Below are 13,792 nucleotides of genomic sequence, written 5' to 3' on the forward strand. Positions count from 1 at the left end.
ACTGTATATATAATCGTAGTACCAGCACAATAAAACTCAGACAGTATTCTGCTCCTAATAAACATGAAAAAGAGAACAGCTGCTCATAATGAGAGATGTAAATAGTCTTGATGATCATCTACATGTTTGGTTATTGGAAGCTGTTTTGTTTGCTTGTTTGCCGGGGGCTTCACTCGGAGAGCTACTTTTAGTTCTCAGAATGACAATAAACTCAGAAGAAGCAAGGAAAGCTTCGAGGATTCGAGTCACCCCCAAATTTCACCGACAGCAAAACTGGAGGTGCAGTTGGAGGGGTTTGCTTCGAGGAACAATTAAGCCAAAAGGGAGTCATTAAGATCAGTGGCATAGCTACAGGGGGGCAGCACAGTAAGTTTTGCAGGTGCTGCAATGCGCCATGTAAGCAACCCCTTCTACTCGCAGCTGGACTGTGGCCATCTCTGCCCAGAATGGCTCTGACAGAGAATGGAAGGGCCCACTCACATGACATGTTGGGGCACCTGCAGTACTTACCATGCCACCCCCCCGTAACTATGCCACTGATCAAGATTAATGAAATGTCTTGGGGGGGCAGTTTCCTGACTCCACCTGGAGCAACATCTGGAGGACGCTTGTCAACTGCAAGATCTGCCAATTTGGAGGAGGTGAATTAACTTTCTGGGATGGTGGACATGATCTCAGTGGTGTCTGTCTGTTTAGAAGGTTATGAAAGAATGACTGGTGAATAAAGGCTGCCTATGCTTGTTCTAGAGCAGGAGCGAGTACCTTGGCACTCTCGAAGCACTTTTGGGTTTTGGCAAGCTTTTGCCAGAATCCAAAAAGTTCCAGTTCTTCATCTTTTCAAAACAAGTTTTAATCCCTCGTGGTTCTAATTAGAGATGTTGGAAAATGGGGTGACATAAAAGTGCTAAAGAATTTTAAGCCAGGGAGCAAATAAAAGAAAACCTACATTTTAGAGTGTGTTTTCCCCCTCAGTTTTATGTCACTTGGGGTAAAAGTATATGAGATGTGGAAAGAGTCAGGAATGGCTTTCCTGATGCTCAGTTTTTTTTTTCCTGAAAAGAGATGGGGCTTCCTGAATCAGATCCATGCTGTGGTGCTGATGTAGGGGATGGTTAATCATTTTCCCTCATAATATTTTTCTGTTTCCATCCCACTTCCTCCAAAGCCACTAGAGAACACTTGTATATTTTCAAACACAAACAGACAGGATTGTATCATGGTTCGGAAGTTGGACTTAGACCTGGAAGATCTAGGTTCAAATCCCTGCTCAGCTCACAAAGTTTCCTGGGTGACCTTGGACCAGTCACTATCTTTTAGACCTCACAGGGTTGTTGTGAGGACAAACAAAGGGAAGTAACTATGTACACCATCCTGAACTCCTTGGAGGAAGGGTGATATAAACATATGAAAAGTAAAATGCATAGCAGCTGGGGTGAGGGCATTTATATAAGGAAAAATGACATGGGGAGAGGTTAAAAATACTGACCAAACACTGCAGCCTAGCCAGTTTACGGTGTTCCACAGCTGTCTTAAGAAAAAGAAATGGTGGGATGATAGCTCTTCTGTTTTGTATCTTGTTTGCCCCCAAGCCCTGAGCACTTGAAGTTTTTCAGCACTGGAGAGCAACATTGATGGAACAGTGTGACAATGACAAGTATGCAGAAGACACCCCCTTTTTATTGCTGTATAACAATAGGTGACAATAGCTTTTTTTTGTATTCTGATCATAATATAAATCAAGGGCTTTCCATTGAGCCTCCAAAGGTTGGATGTAACCCATATTTGGAGAAGGAAGATCTGAATGATTCACATGTGCTTTGGTTACAACTAGATTAGACTCTTGCAGTGCACTGTGTATGGGGGCTCCCATGCAGGATGTTCAGAAAGTGCAGGTGATAACAGTGAACCAGGAGGCTTCTCTTTTGAAGCAGAGTTTTCCCTGCAGCTGAGACAGCAGTTAGGAACCACATGCTTGAATGATACTCCACATAGGAAAACAAACTGCTTCCCACTTATAAAATATCAACTATCAAGGAGACATCCTATATGTCCAAGAGATATCCTAGAACCTCTTTCTCTGGTGTGCCAATTTTCTATAGGAAGGAAGGTTTGGGAGGGAGGGATGGGCTCTCAGAAACATGGAGTTTGGGAAAGTACTGCAGTTGTGGGGTGAGAGGGGAGTAGCAATTTTGAAGAGATCAGTTAGGTTAACAGGACTTATAAAATAAGGAATCTTTACTCTCTCATCCAATAGGTGCCCCTGGACCCAAGGGGGAGAAAGGTTCTCCTGGACCAAATGAAGAAGGCTCTCAAGGACCTAGAGGTCGAGCAGGTATGGTAGATGCATCACTGACATGGAGAGAGTGAATAAGGAGAAATAATTCCCATCCCCACAATAAAAATAGTTTAGGTTTGTCTGCTAAGAAGGCACAGCACATAATTAACCAATAGGACTCAAGCTACAAAAAGGCTGAGTTTCAAATATGCCGAGCAAACTGGTTAGGACAACCATTTTCAACCACTGTGCCGTGGCACACTGGTGTGCCGCGAGTGGTCCACAGGTGTGCCACAGGAATTTGGGGGACGGTCATTTATTAACAGGACCAATGAGAGATGTGAACCTCCACCTGCAGCATGGTGTACCTTGTCAATTGTCAAAAACCTGGTGGTGTGCCTTGACCATTTTAGTGCTTTGTCAGTGTGCCATGAGATGAAAAAGGTTGAAAATCACTGGGTTAGGAAAACAACTTCATGGGCAATATTTGAAAGACATCAATAATAAAATTGAAAAGTACTACCTAGAAATGACTGCAGAATGGACACTTGAAGAAATAAACAGAAGATCTCATCCTAGCTGCGCAGGACAAAGCACTTGCAACAAATATTATCAAAGCAAAGATTCAGAAGACCAGTGACAACAGCAGATGTCAACTCTCTAAGAGGAAAGATGAAACAGTGGACCATCTGGTCAGTGCCTGCAGTGAGATCACTCACATTGACTGTAAAGAACATCATGATAAGAGCTGCAGCTATGATGCACTGAGATCTTTGCAAACAATGCAATTTACCTTCCCACTGAAATTCATGGGATCGTAGACCTGATAAAATCACTGAGAACAACCAAGCAAGGATCGGTTGGGATGACAGGCATAGAAGCATCTAGAACACAAAACTCCAGTTAGAACAGTAGTTGACAAAAAGAAAAATCAAGTTTGAATCATTGATATTGCAATCCCAGGTGCAATGCCTCCATTTTGCTCCCCCCCCCCCCGCCTGGAATGGCTCTGAAGGGGAGGGAAGGGGTGGCTTGAATGCTGAGGTGAGGCTCCCTGAAAAACGTAACGCTTCGTATCCCCTTCTGCTATGCCACTGAATCCTGTGAATAGAATTTGGGCATCTCTGGGAGAAGAAGGTCAATAATGTGCCAACTGTCATTGAAGCCCTTGAAACTGCCTAGAATTCAGAAAAAAAACACCTTGACTGACAAAAAAAGATGAAGTTTGTGGATGCTTTAGGTGCCATACCAAAAAAACTTGGAAAAACACCTGAACACCTTAGGTGTGCCTGATAAGTGCCAAAGCTGCTCTACTTGGAGCTACACACATTTTATGCAAATACCTCCAAATTTCTTAGGTCCTTAGGAAGGACTTGATGTTTAGAAAACACCAGCCACCATTAAGTGGGCTGTGATTAATTAAAATACTAATACTAATTTGAATATTAATAGACCACTTTTCAATTTTTAAAAGTTACCTACATTCAGGAAAGGCCTAGTGGTTGAAAACTAATGATGATAGCCAAATATACAACCTTCCAGTATGGAGGCAGAGGCTGCAATCCTAACCACACTTTCCTGAGAGTAAGCCCCATTGAACAAAATAGGACTTATTTCTGAGTAGACTTGGCTAGGATTGTGCCCAGAGTCAACCGCTAACTGCCAAAAGGTAGGGATTAAGGACTGAAGATGGCTTCATTGTTCTGTTTGTTTGTAGACCCCGCCCCCCAACATCTGGTTGTTCACTCTCAGAAGGCAGTATGTTGGACAAGTTGAACATTTTACTCTCATCTAATGTGGCAGGGTGTAAGCTGCAGTACAGGAGGGCCTTTTTATGTGCCTGTAAAGCAGAAAGGAGCGTCCCTGCAACTTTGGGGGCCGAAGCCCATCACCAGCTTAGCTTGATGATGCAGTACTTGAGATAATTCTCTTCTTTTCCAGGCTCTGTAGGGGAAGTGGTGCTTGGCAAGCAAGGCTCACAGGGATCCCCTGGCAGCACTGGCCCCCCTGGGTTTCCAGGGACTAGGGGCCAGCCTGGAGAACCTGGCCATGCAGGTGGTTGTGTCCCTTCAGGCTGCTATGAAGAAAGCGCAAGAGGTAACACCTTATTGCATTTGAGTGAAGGCCATGGGAGGGGCCCATTGAACTGCAAGCAGAGCTCTACCTGTGGGCTTTCCTGCCTCCTCTTTCCAGCTGCAGCCCCTTGGGCCTCCTATTCCTGCAGAGAAGAGTTAGCTGAATGCTGCTGGATATGGCTGAGAAGGGTGCAACTGAAGGGAGAATGTAAGGAAATCAGAATGTATGTCATTCACTGCCACTAGAGGTGGTGACACCACCAATGGCTTCAAAAGCAGACTACATTAATTCATGGAAGAATTCTGGAGCTGCAAAGTTGCTTCATCCTTAGCCAGAAGTACTTCATGGGAGCACTGTGGGGGGCAGTCACCAGCAGCAGTGGGAAACTTGCACAGGTTCGAATTAGGTGGGTGGTAGCTTTACACAAGGTGACAACTTCACATACCCACAGGTGCAATAAAGGGCTGGATGAGCTGAAAAAGATGCTCAGAATACAGTATACCTCCTATTATGCTGGTGATCCATTCGTGGACAGCCTAGCGCTGTCTGAAACAGCACTATAGGAGATGTCGTGGAAGGAAACAGCACAGCATTCATTGCGCTGCTCTCGTTGGCTACACTAGTTGTCAATCAAACCAGGACAAAGAGCACCATCATATAACAGCACTAAAGAAAGCAGCAATACCTGACATATTATACCTGTAGTCAGAATGATTTTCAGACTACGAACAGAGAACTCTCTGTGCCCTCTATCACCATGAAATACTGGCAGTAAGTTCTAAATCCTGAACTTGGTTCAAAAGCAGGGCTGTCCCTCCCCCCACTGCTCCAGTATGTGCTTCTGTGACTGCCAGTCAGAGAGTTGTATTAAGCAGGGACATAACAACCCCTTTCATGAACAAGCACGGTGCCACCAATCTAGTAGCTGGCTCAGCCACATGTTGAACTTGGGATGACATGCATACAATCCTGACGATTAAGCTCTCTGGCCCCTTCTGTTTGCTTTGCAATTTATACGCCATGCTCTAATTTTGTCTCCAGATGCAGGGCTGATCCCCTGATGACTTAGACATTGGCTGCAAAAGAGAGACCTCTGACTTCCCAACATCCCGACTGTAAACTTCTATTTACGTAAAAGAACAGTTGTAATGAAGATTCATATTTTTTCCCCAATGGCACCATTTCTGTTTGTTTTGCAGAGTAAAATCACCAAATTCCACTTCACCTAATACTCAGATAAGCTTGGATGTGCATCTCTTGGCCTTGTTGCACACTACAAGTACTTCATCTTGGGCAACCAACAGATCAAATACTCCGTAGGGTGGTTAAATAAATGATACCTTTTGGAGATCAGATTTGTAGCATTGCAGTGGACCATTGGGTGCCATCCAGACTTAATGGGAGTGGACTTCAGAGCAATGTGGTTTGTTCCCTTTGGTTCAGAGGAGATTGAGCTTGGCAGTGGCTTTGCAATCTTGCCTTCAAAATGTCTGTGAAAGTGGTTGGCCCTGCAGTGTTTTATTTTAGCATCCGCGCTTCAAGAAATTCTGAGAAAGTAACAGAAAAGACAATCTCTAGGAAGCAGGTACTTTTTGCACAACATCCACATCCCTGCCCCCACAATTATGCCCATCAGCTGTGTGGACAGTAGGAGACTAACCCAGGAAGTAGCACTTTGCATGTACCCAAATCTCCTACCCAGTGTCACAGGAGAAGCCTTCGAAGCAAAAAGGTAAGAGGCAGATTTTTGCCTATACACCTTTCTGCACTGTGAGCCCATTTTAAAAGCCACCGGTGACACTTTGTGCATGAAAGCCCACTTTTTATAAGTTGATAGCGCAAAAGCAATTACAGGCGAGTGGTAAAAGTATAACATGGGCCTGGGTCGGTGCAAGATGGCCAAGCAGAAAATAACTACCCATGATTACAGTAAAATGTGCTGAGCTATCCATACTAATAGCTCCGCAATCTGGCGCTGATACAGACGGTGGAGTCTGGCCAATACAATTAAATTGTCATGTGATAACGGCGGCTGGCTTATCAGGGAGTGAAAATTGACGCTTTTTGCTATTCAGCCCAATGGAAGGCAGGATGGAAAGCTGTCAATTTGCTTAGAAATCGTAAAGATGGAGTTGGGGGGGCGGGAAAGGAAGCAAGACAACTGTCTGGTCTGCTGCCTGTCAGTGCCAGAGCAACTGATAATTTTTACATTTTCACTCCTTTTGGTCTACAGTAGTGGGAACATCTTTTCCAAAACCATTCTATGAGAAGCTGTGGAAGGGGTCAAACATTGCAGAAGCCTCCTAAACCATACTGGGAATGGTGTTTTTAGAATTGACTGGGATCTTGTAGAAGAAGCAGAAAACTCTGCCTTTCTTGGCAGCTAGTGTGTGCTCCTCTAGCTTTGTTCTTTGTATATTTGCTTCAAATAAGTCCTCCTGAGTCCAGTTCTCCCAAATATGTGTGCATAGGACTGCAGCCTCCTTCACTGTGCTGCACCACCGACTAGTGTGGGAGCTAGCCAAGTAAAAATGTCCAGAGGCACATAAGAGAGAGAAGATTTTCTACCCAATATAAAATATGAAGAGTGTGCTTCTGTTTCTCCCATCCTTCTAGTTGTATCCTGTAGCATAGAGGTGTCATTTATAAAATATGTCGGTGGTTGAAGTGCAATGATTCTTTGTTCCTGTCAGGTTTGGAGGCAATAAGAGCATGTCTTGGGTTTCCTTTGATGACCCTTTTGCTTGACCTATCCTGTGTCTATACATTATGCCACTGAAAACAATTGTCATCAGTGGAGTTATAAATTATAGGCACTGAAACAGAAATATATGTTGAGATGATATGATACGTGTCACTTGCAGAGAGGAGGGTCTGTACTAGAGGACCTGTTCTGGTGTAGCAAGACCAGCTCCAGCTTTTGGGAGGCCTTTGGGCTAATTGACCTAGAAGAGCTCTCCATGGTGATCATACGTAACTAAAAACACAGCCCATGGAGAGCAGAGAGGGGGAATGAATACAAACACAAACTGAAAGCACAGTTCAGCTACCCTGTATTGTATTGTCTAGGTCTCTTGGACATACAGGGCCCAATCCTATCCAACTTTCCAGCTCTGGTGTAGACACAATGCAGCTCCGTGGTAAGGGAACACATGTTCCCATACCTTGAGAAGGCCCCAGTGACTGCCCCTCCACCACAGGATGCAGCGCACATCCCACTGGCGCAACTGCACCAGCACTGAAAAATTGGATAGGATTGGGCCCACAGTCTTTTGCTGTGGAACCAGGTCAGAGCAATAATAGATGGTAAATGGCACCACTAACAGGGACGGGCAGCCGCAGGGAGAAGGAGCAGACACGTAACCAAAGCCATCCCGCACACACTTAGGATTGGGAAAGAGGGCTTGCAGGTTAGATGGCACCCCAAAAAGTCTCTCTCAATTCCCCCCCCCAATTAATTAATTACAGTCCAAGTTCATGTTGCTGGCACAAAAGTGGCAAAATGACCCATGACTCCAGTACCCTGGTGGTGGTTGGCAACCTTCATTCTCGTAACACTATGGTATAAGCCTACAGCACCCGGTATTCCCAGGTGGTCTCCCATCCAAGTACTAACCAGGCCTGACCCTGCTTAGCTTCCGAGATCATGGTATAAGCCTACAGCGCCCGGCATTCCCAGGTGGTCTCCCATCCAAGTTCTAACCAGGCCTGACCCTGCTTAGCTTCCGAGATCATGGTATAAGCCTACAGCGCCCGGCATTCCCAGGCGGTCTCCCATCCAAGTACTAACCAGGCCTGACCTTGCTTAGCTTCCGAGATCAGACAAGATTGGGAGATAGTGTTCGGTATAGGGAAATGGTTGGCAACCTTCAGTCTCAGAAGTCTATGGTATAAGCCTACAGCACCCGGTATTCCCAAGCGGTCTCCCATCCAAGTACTAACCAGGCCTGACCCTGCTTAGCTTCCGAGATCAGACAAGATCGGGAGATAGTGTTCAGTATAGGGAGATGGTTGGCAACCTTCAGTCTCGAAAGACTATGGTATAAGCCTACAGCACCCAGTATTCCCAGGTGTTCTCCCATCCAAGTACTAACCAGGCCTAACTCTGCTTAGCTTCCAAGATTAGACACTTGCAGAATAACAGTTGTTGCTAGTACCCTGGTATACTTTTAAGAGCTCATGAAACACCTCCATCCTTCTGTTAATACATGTCAGCAATTTCTTGCTTCCTCATCATGCTTGTTGACATCAGGATCTCAAAGTGATACTGACTATTCTGCGACCTAAAGCACAACTCAAAATCTTTCTAGTGAAATTCTCTGAAGTGTTGATGGGAAGGCATGTCAGTCGGTGACAGAATATCTCTCACCTTCCATACACACACCCTTGTTGCTACCAGACATTTCTAAGATGAAGTTAGTCACACTGTTTCTAGTCATTCCAAGTTCTTTCGGAAGTATAACACTAAGCTTATGACTACTTCATTCTTGTCTTCCATTTGGTTTTCAGGGTCCATTTAAAATAGTAGAACTGACTTGCGATAGTTCTGATGTTGTGCTGGGCTGCTGCTGATTTTATTTTGCTGTTCCTTTGATTATTGTTATAATTTGTATTTCATTTTATGTATGCACTTGTTGGGGTTTTTTTTAATGTAAGCTGCCTTGCGGGTTTACAAATTGCAAGGCAGGGCACAAGTGTTTTAATAAATAACATGAATAAATGTCTTTTTATCTTAATGAACCTTTTGAAACATCAGAATTTTGTCTTGGTGATCTGGGATAAGCCATAGTTCTAATGGGCGAAATGGCAGGGAATGGAGAGGCTAACCTTGTTGACCATTCCCTGCCATTTTGCCCACTACCTGTTATCAGTGACATAGCGGAGGGGGTGCAAAGCAGTAAGTTTTTGCAGGTGCCTGAACTAGTGGCTCCTCCCCCTCTCCTTCAGAGCCATTCCAGAGAGTGGGAGCAAAACAGCAGCATTCCCTGCTGGATCAGGCCTCTTCTTGTGTTTTTATAACCCATTTCAGGCTACGAAGGCGAGGGGGCACAGCACATTTAGGTGCCTGCAAAACTTACCGCTTTGTACCTCCTCTGGCCTGTTATTTTTTGACAAGATACAAAAATTCTGAAACAAACCAGAGGAGATGGCAGCTAATGGAGAGGGGAAGAACTTGGCAATCCTGAGCCTTTCTTGAAAGTTATAAGTTGATAACAAGTCATGAAACCACCAGGGCTTGATTTATAAGAAGCGACAACTGTGTGACTAGCGTCTTGCCCAACAAACCCACATCAGGCCAACTCCCAGCTCTCTCCTGGGTGAACTCAATACCAGTCATGGAAGGGACCTCACTGAAAATCCTCCAAGTCAAACACCCAGTAATTCAAAACAGGATCATCACCCCTGTTTGGCCCCCAAAGTGGCAACCACCAAAGCAATTTCAAGGGGAGTAAATTTGGACAACTGGGAACAATGAGTTGAACACCTCTTTCCTCAGTCTAATTTTGTTGTTTCTAAGGAATGTCGTCCTATATATGTCGTCCCCCCTCCCCTCCAAAAAACAACAATTATGGGGTACTTCTCACAGCATCTAGTCCAATTGGACCCCGCATTATTCTTTATAATGAGTAACCCACCATGCCACAAGCAAGGGCCTGACAACCTGGGCTCTTTACATTCATGTCCATTATACTCATAATGACTAATTAATTTTACTCGCTATGCCTCACGGTTTCTGCTCCAGCACTTTCAAACCTTTGCTGTCATCTTTTCTAACATTTTCTAGAAGAGCTCGAGGTCCCCTAAGAACTTTACTGTGAAAACCATACATTTCTATTAGTTTGACGGCATCAGCCAGCTTGAAGCTCCAGCAGTTCTTTTCTCAGTTTGGAGAGCTTATGTCCGTGACCTGATTTGGATGAGCTCAGCGCACTGTGACGTAGCATTCCTCCCCTACTTTCATGCATATTTTATCAGGAAGCTCGTGATGTTCCAAGCCACAGAAGGAGCAAGCATGGGGGAGAAGAGGGGGGTGCTCTCTTTTGGTACAGATTTGCCTGGTGGGAATGCAAAAGGATAACCGCTCATCCAGCACGGTTCGGTTTCCTTGCTGAGTTCAGGACGCCAAACAAAAAGCGTTAAGAAATCTAACAGCAAGTCACATACATATTTGTAAAGGAAAAGAAATTGCCTTGGTTGCTGGCTTGGGCAGTAGTGCTGTCATCTCTGATGCAAAGGCAAGAGTTTGTCATTTAAACTTAATGCTAGTTTGTCATTTAAACAGGGATGGTTTGAATTAGAAGTTTTCCAATCTAAGCCATAGAGAGGATCAAAGCCTTTAGATAAACGAAAAGCTTCAGGGCAAAACATGGGACTGGGGTGAAACTGGGGCAAAAACCATCTCCAGTTTTTGAGTCACTGCTGTTTGTTTTGTTGCAGTTGGATGCTCCTTCTGGCTATCACCATTCCTCCCCCCAGCACCCTAGAGCAGAGGTTCCCAAATTTTTTAGCACCAGGACCCACCTTTTAAAATGGCACTCTATCGGGACCCACCCAGATATACCAGCCTTTAAGATTTAGAAAGGAATATTATTTTATTTATTTATAAATAATAATAACCAGAAAAAGATTCCCTATATTAGAAACTTAAGAACATAAGAAGAGCCCTGCTGGATCAGGCCAAAGGCTCATCTAGTCCGGCTTCCTGTGTCTCACAGTGGTCCACCAGGTACCTCAGGGGGCACACAAGACAACAAGAGACCTGCATCCTGGTGCCCTCCCTTGCGCCTGGCATTCTGAGGTATTTACACATGCTTGTTAACTGCAGGAGCTCGGCTCTTTGCAGGGTAATTAGCAGGATCTGATTCTTGAGTAGCCCCAGGGCTTGAGGCAGTTGGTTGGCAATCTTCAGTCTCGAAAGACTCTGGTATCGCGCTCTGAATGGTGGTTCTGGAACAGCGTCTAGTGTGGCTGAAAAGGCCGATTCAGGAGTGAAAATTCCTTCCACACCGGGAGCAAGAGCAGTCTGTCCCTGGTCTGTCTCCCTGGCTATGGGCCTTCCTTCTTTGCCTCTTTGCCTCAGACTGTTGGCCAAGTGTCTCTTCAAACTGGGAAAGGTTGTGCTGCACAGCCTGCCTCCAAGCGGGCCGCTCAGAGGCCAGGGTTTCCCACCTGTTGAGGTCCACTCCTAAGGCCTTCAGATCCCTCTTGCAGATGTCCTTGTATCACAGCTGTGGTCTACCTGTAGGGCGCTTTCCTTGCACGAGTTCTCCATAGAGGAGATCCTTTGGGATCCGGCCATCATCCATTCTCACGACATGACCGAGCCAATGCAGGCGTCTCTGTTTCAGCAGTGCATACATGCTAGGGATTCCAGCACGTTCCAGGACTGTTCCAGGACTGTGAGACACGTTCCAGGACTGTGTAGGTATAAGCCTACAGCACCCGGTATTCCCAGTCGGTCTCCCATCCAAGTACTAACCAGGCCTGACCCTGCTTAGCTTCCGAAATCAGACGAGATTGGACATGTGCAGGGTAAAAAGTTAGTTACCAGATTTTTTGCATCACCCATTGGCGACCTACCAAATATCAGGTCTTAGGCCCCTACCACCAGTAGGTCCCAACCCACAGTTTGGGAATCACTGCTGTAGAGCAATGATGTAGCAGTATTCTAATAGGGGCTGCTGTTTGAGGCAGAAGGATCAAATCTGCTGAGGGCACTGTTTAGGAAGATCTGGTCGCTGCTTGTCTCTCTCTTCTCCATGTTTTCATTTCTCAAAAGCACTTATATCTCTAGCTCACTGTGGTTGTACATGCTAAGGATTGTTATGAACTATAAAATGGGCCTAAGTAAGTGTGTGTGTGCGCCAAAGGCACAAATCCTTTTGACTTATCCATTGTATTGGCAACCTTCAGTCTCGAAAGACTATGGTATCGCGCTCTGAAACTTATCGCACAAAGGCACAAATCCTTTTGACTTATCCATTGTATTGGCAACCTTCAGTCTCGAAAGACTATGGTATCGCGCTCTGACTTATCCATAACTATACATTATACATAGTTATAGTGTATGTATATACTATCAGACGTAACTATAGAATTGTGATAAAGGGAATTTCCAAAAATGAAACGAGGGGGTAGCAAAACATGGGCAGGTGAAGAGTCATAAAGGAGACTGCCAAGCAGTGGCATAGCTGGAGGGTGTGCAAAGCACTAAGTTTTGTAGGGAACCTCACCATGGAGTGCAGGTAGCCCCTCCCTCCCAGCATTCGACTCAGTTTTGCTCCCACCGCCAGGAATGGCTCTGAAGCAGAGGGGGAGGGGCTGCTTGCACGCCACAATGAGGCTCCCTGCAAAACTTGGTGCTTTGCACCCTCTCTAGCTACGCCACTGCTGCCAGGAGCAGAGAAGTGTTGCCTGAACACCTTTCAACCTCAAGGGCAGGCATCCAAATAATCTCAACATTAGGAATTTTATTTCTGATCCCATTTGTTCCCATTGGTGAAAATAACATATAGTCAAACAGGGAAACAGCTTCATGATCCAGCGGGTATTGCCAGCAGGTTCCAGAACAGCAAGGGGAAAGACCACTATGTGTGCTCTGCTTGCTGATCTCAGCCCATCCAGTGTACGGAACCATCCAGAACTTGGCAGAGCCCGGTGGTTTAGCTCTGTGTGCGTCTTTTATGGTCAAGCCTGGCACCTGGTCTCACATCATTGATCCTGGTTCTGGGTCTGTATGTGCACATGTGAACACCTGAGAGCGCAATGCTTATACTGCAGCATAACATCAAGCATCTCCTCCTGCCGCCCTTGTATTTTACTCCTGTAGTCTCCCCAGGTCCCCAGTGATGCCTGTATTTTTAGATTTCTCTCGCACGCTACAGCAGCTGTTTATACTCTCTGAACGCAGAAGATTCCTTTGGTTAATGGACAGCTCAGCACTCAGCACTGGGTGCCAGAAATATCTGAGAAAGAGTTGTCAAGAATTGCATTTGGCCCTCCAGTTCTCTTCGCTCCTTTAGTTGGAGAACGAAGAACATACAAAGAACATTACAGTAAATTCATCCTTCTGGTTTCCAGTGGCGTAGCTAGAGGGGGCACAAAGCACTAAGTCTTGCAGGGAGTCTCACGGCAGCATGCAAGGGGCCCCTCCCCCTCCCCTTCAGAGCCATTCCAGGCTCCGAGTACAGGCCAGGGGTTCCGAGTCCGAGTTCCAGGGGGAGTACAGGCCTCCCTTTTCCTCTCCCCACCCAGAATGGCTCTGAAGGGGAGGGGCCCCTTGCATGCTGCAGTGAGGCTCCCTGCAAGACTTAGTGGTTGGCAACCCCTCTAGCTACACCACTGCTGGATTCATACCCCCCCCCCCAAAATTGCCCATATCAGGGACCAATAAAGGTTAAACCCTTTCTCTCTTGCCCCCCAAAAATTGCACCTCCAAGA

The 13,792-nt window shown here is 45.7% G+C and overlaps 1 protein-coding gene and 1 pseudogene across 1 annotated transcript in view; one reads left to right on the forward strand and one right to left on the reverse strand.

The window, feature by feature from the left end:
* Positions 1-4,510, forward strand: part of COL20A1 (collagen type XX alpha 1 chain) — a 139,561-nt gene extending 135,051 nt beyond the window's left edge. The window contains exons 37-39 of the mRNA XM_066624730.1: positions 2,255-2,332; positions 4,217-4,372; positions 4,500-4,510. Coding sequence (XP_066480827.1) covers positions 2,255-2,332; positions 4,217-4,372; positions 4,500-4,510 — 245 coding nt within the window. The remainder of the gene's footprint in view (positions 1-2,254; positions 2,333-4,216; positions 4,373-4,499) is intronic.
* A 3,734-nt stretch (positions 4,511-8,244) lies between these two features.
* On the reverse strand, positions 8,245-8,367 carry LOC136650095 (5S ribosomal RNA; annotated as a pseudogene).
* Between the last annotated feature and the right edge of the window lie 5,425 nt (positions 8,368-13,792).

Source organism: Tiliqua scincoides, chromosome 4, assembly GCF_035046505.1.
Source record: "Tiliqua scincoides isolate rTilSci1 chromosome 4, rTilSci1.hap2, whole genome shotgun sequence".
In the NCBI taxonomy this organism is placed as follows: Eukaryota; Metazoa; Chordata; class Lepidosauria; order Squamata; family Scincidae; genus Tiliqua; species Tiliqua scincoides.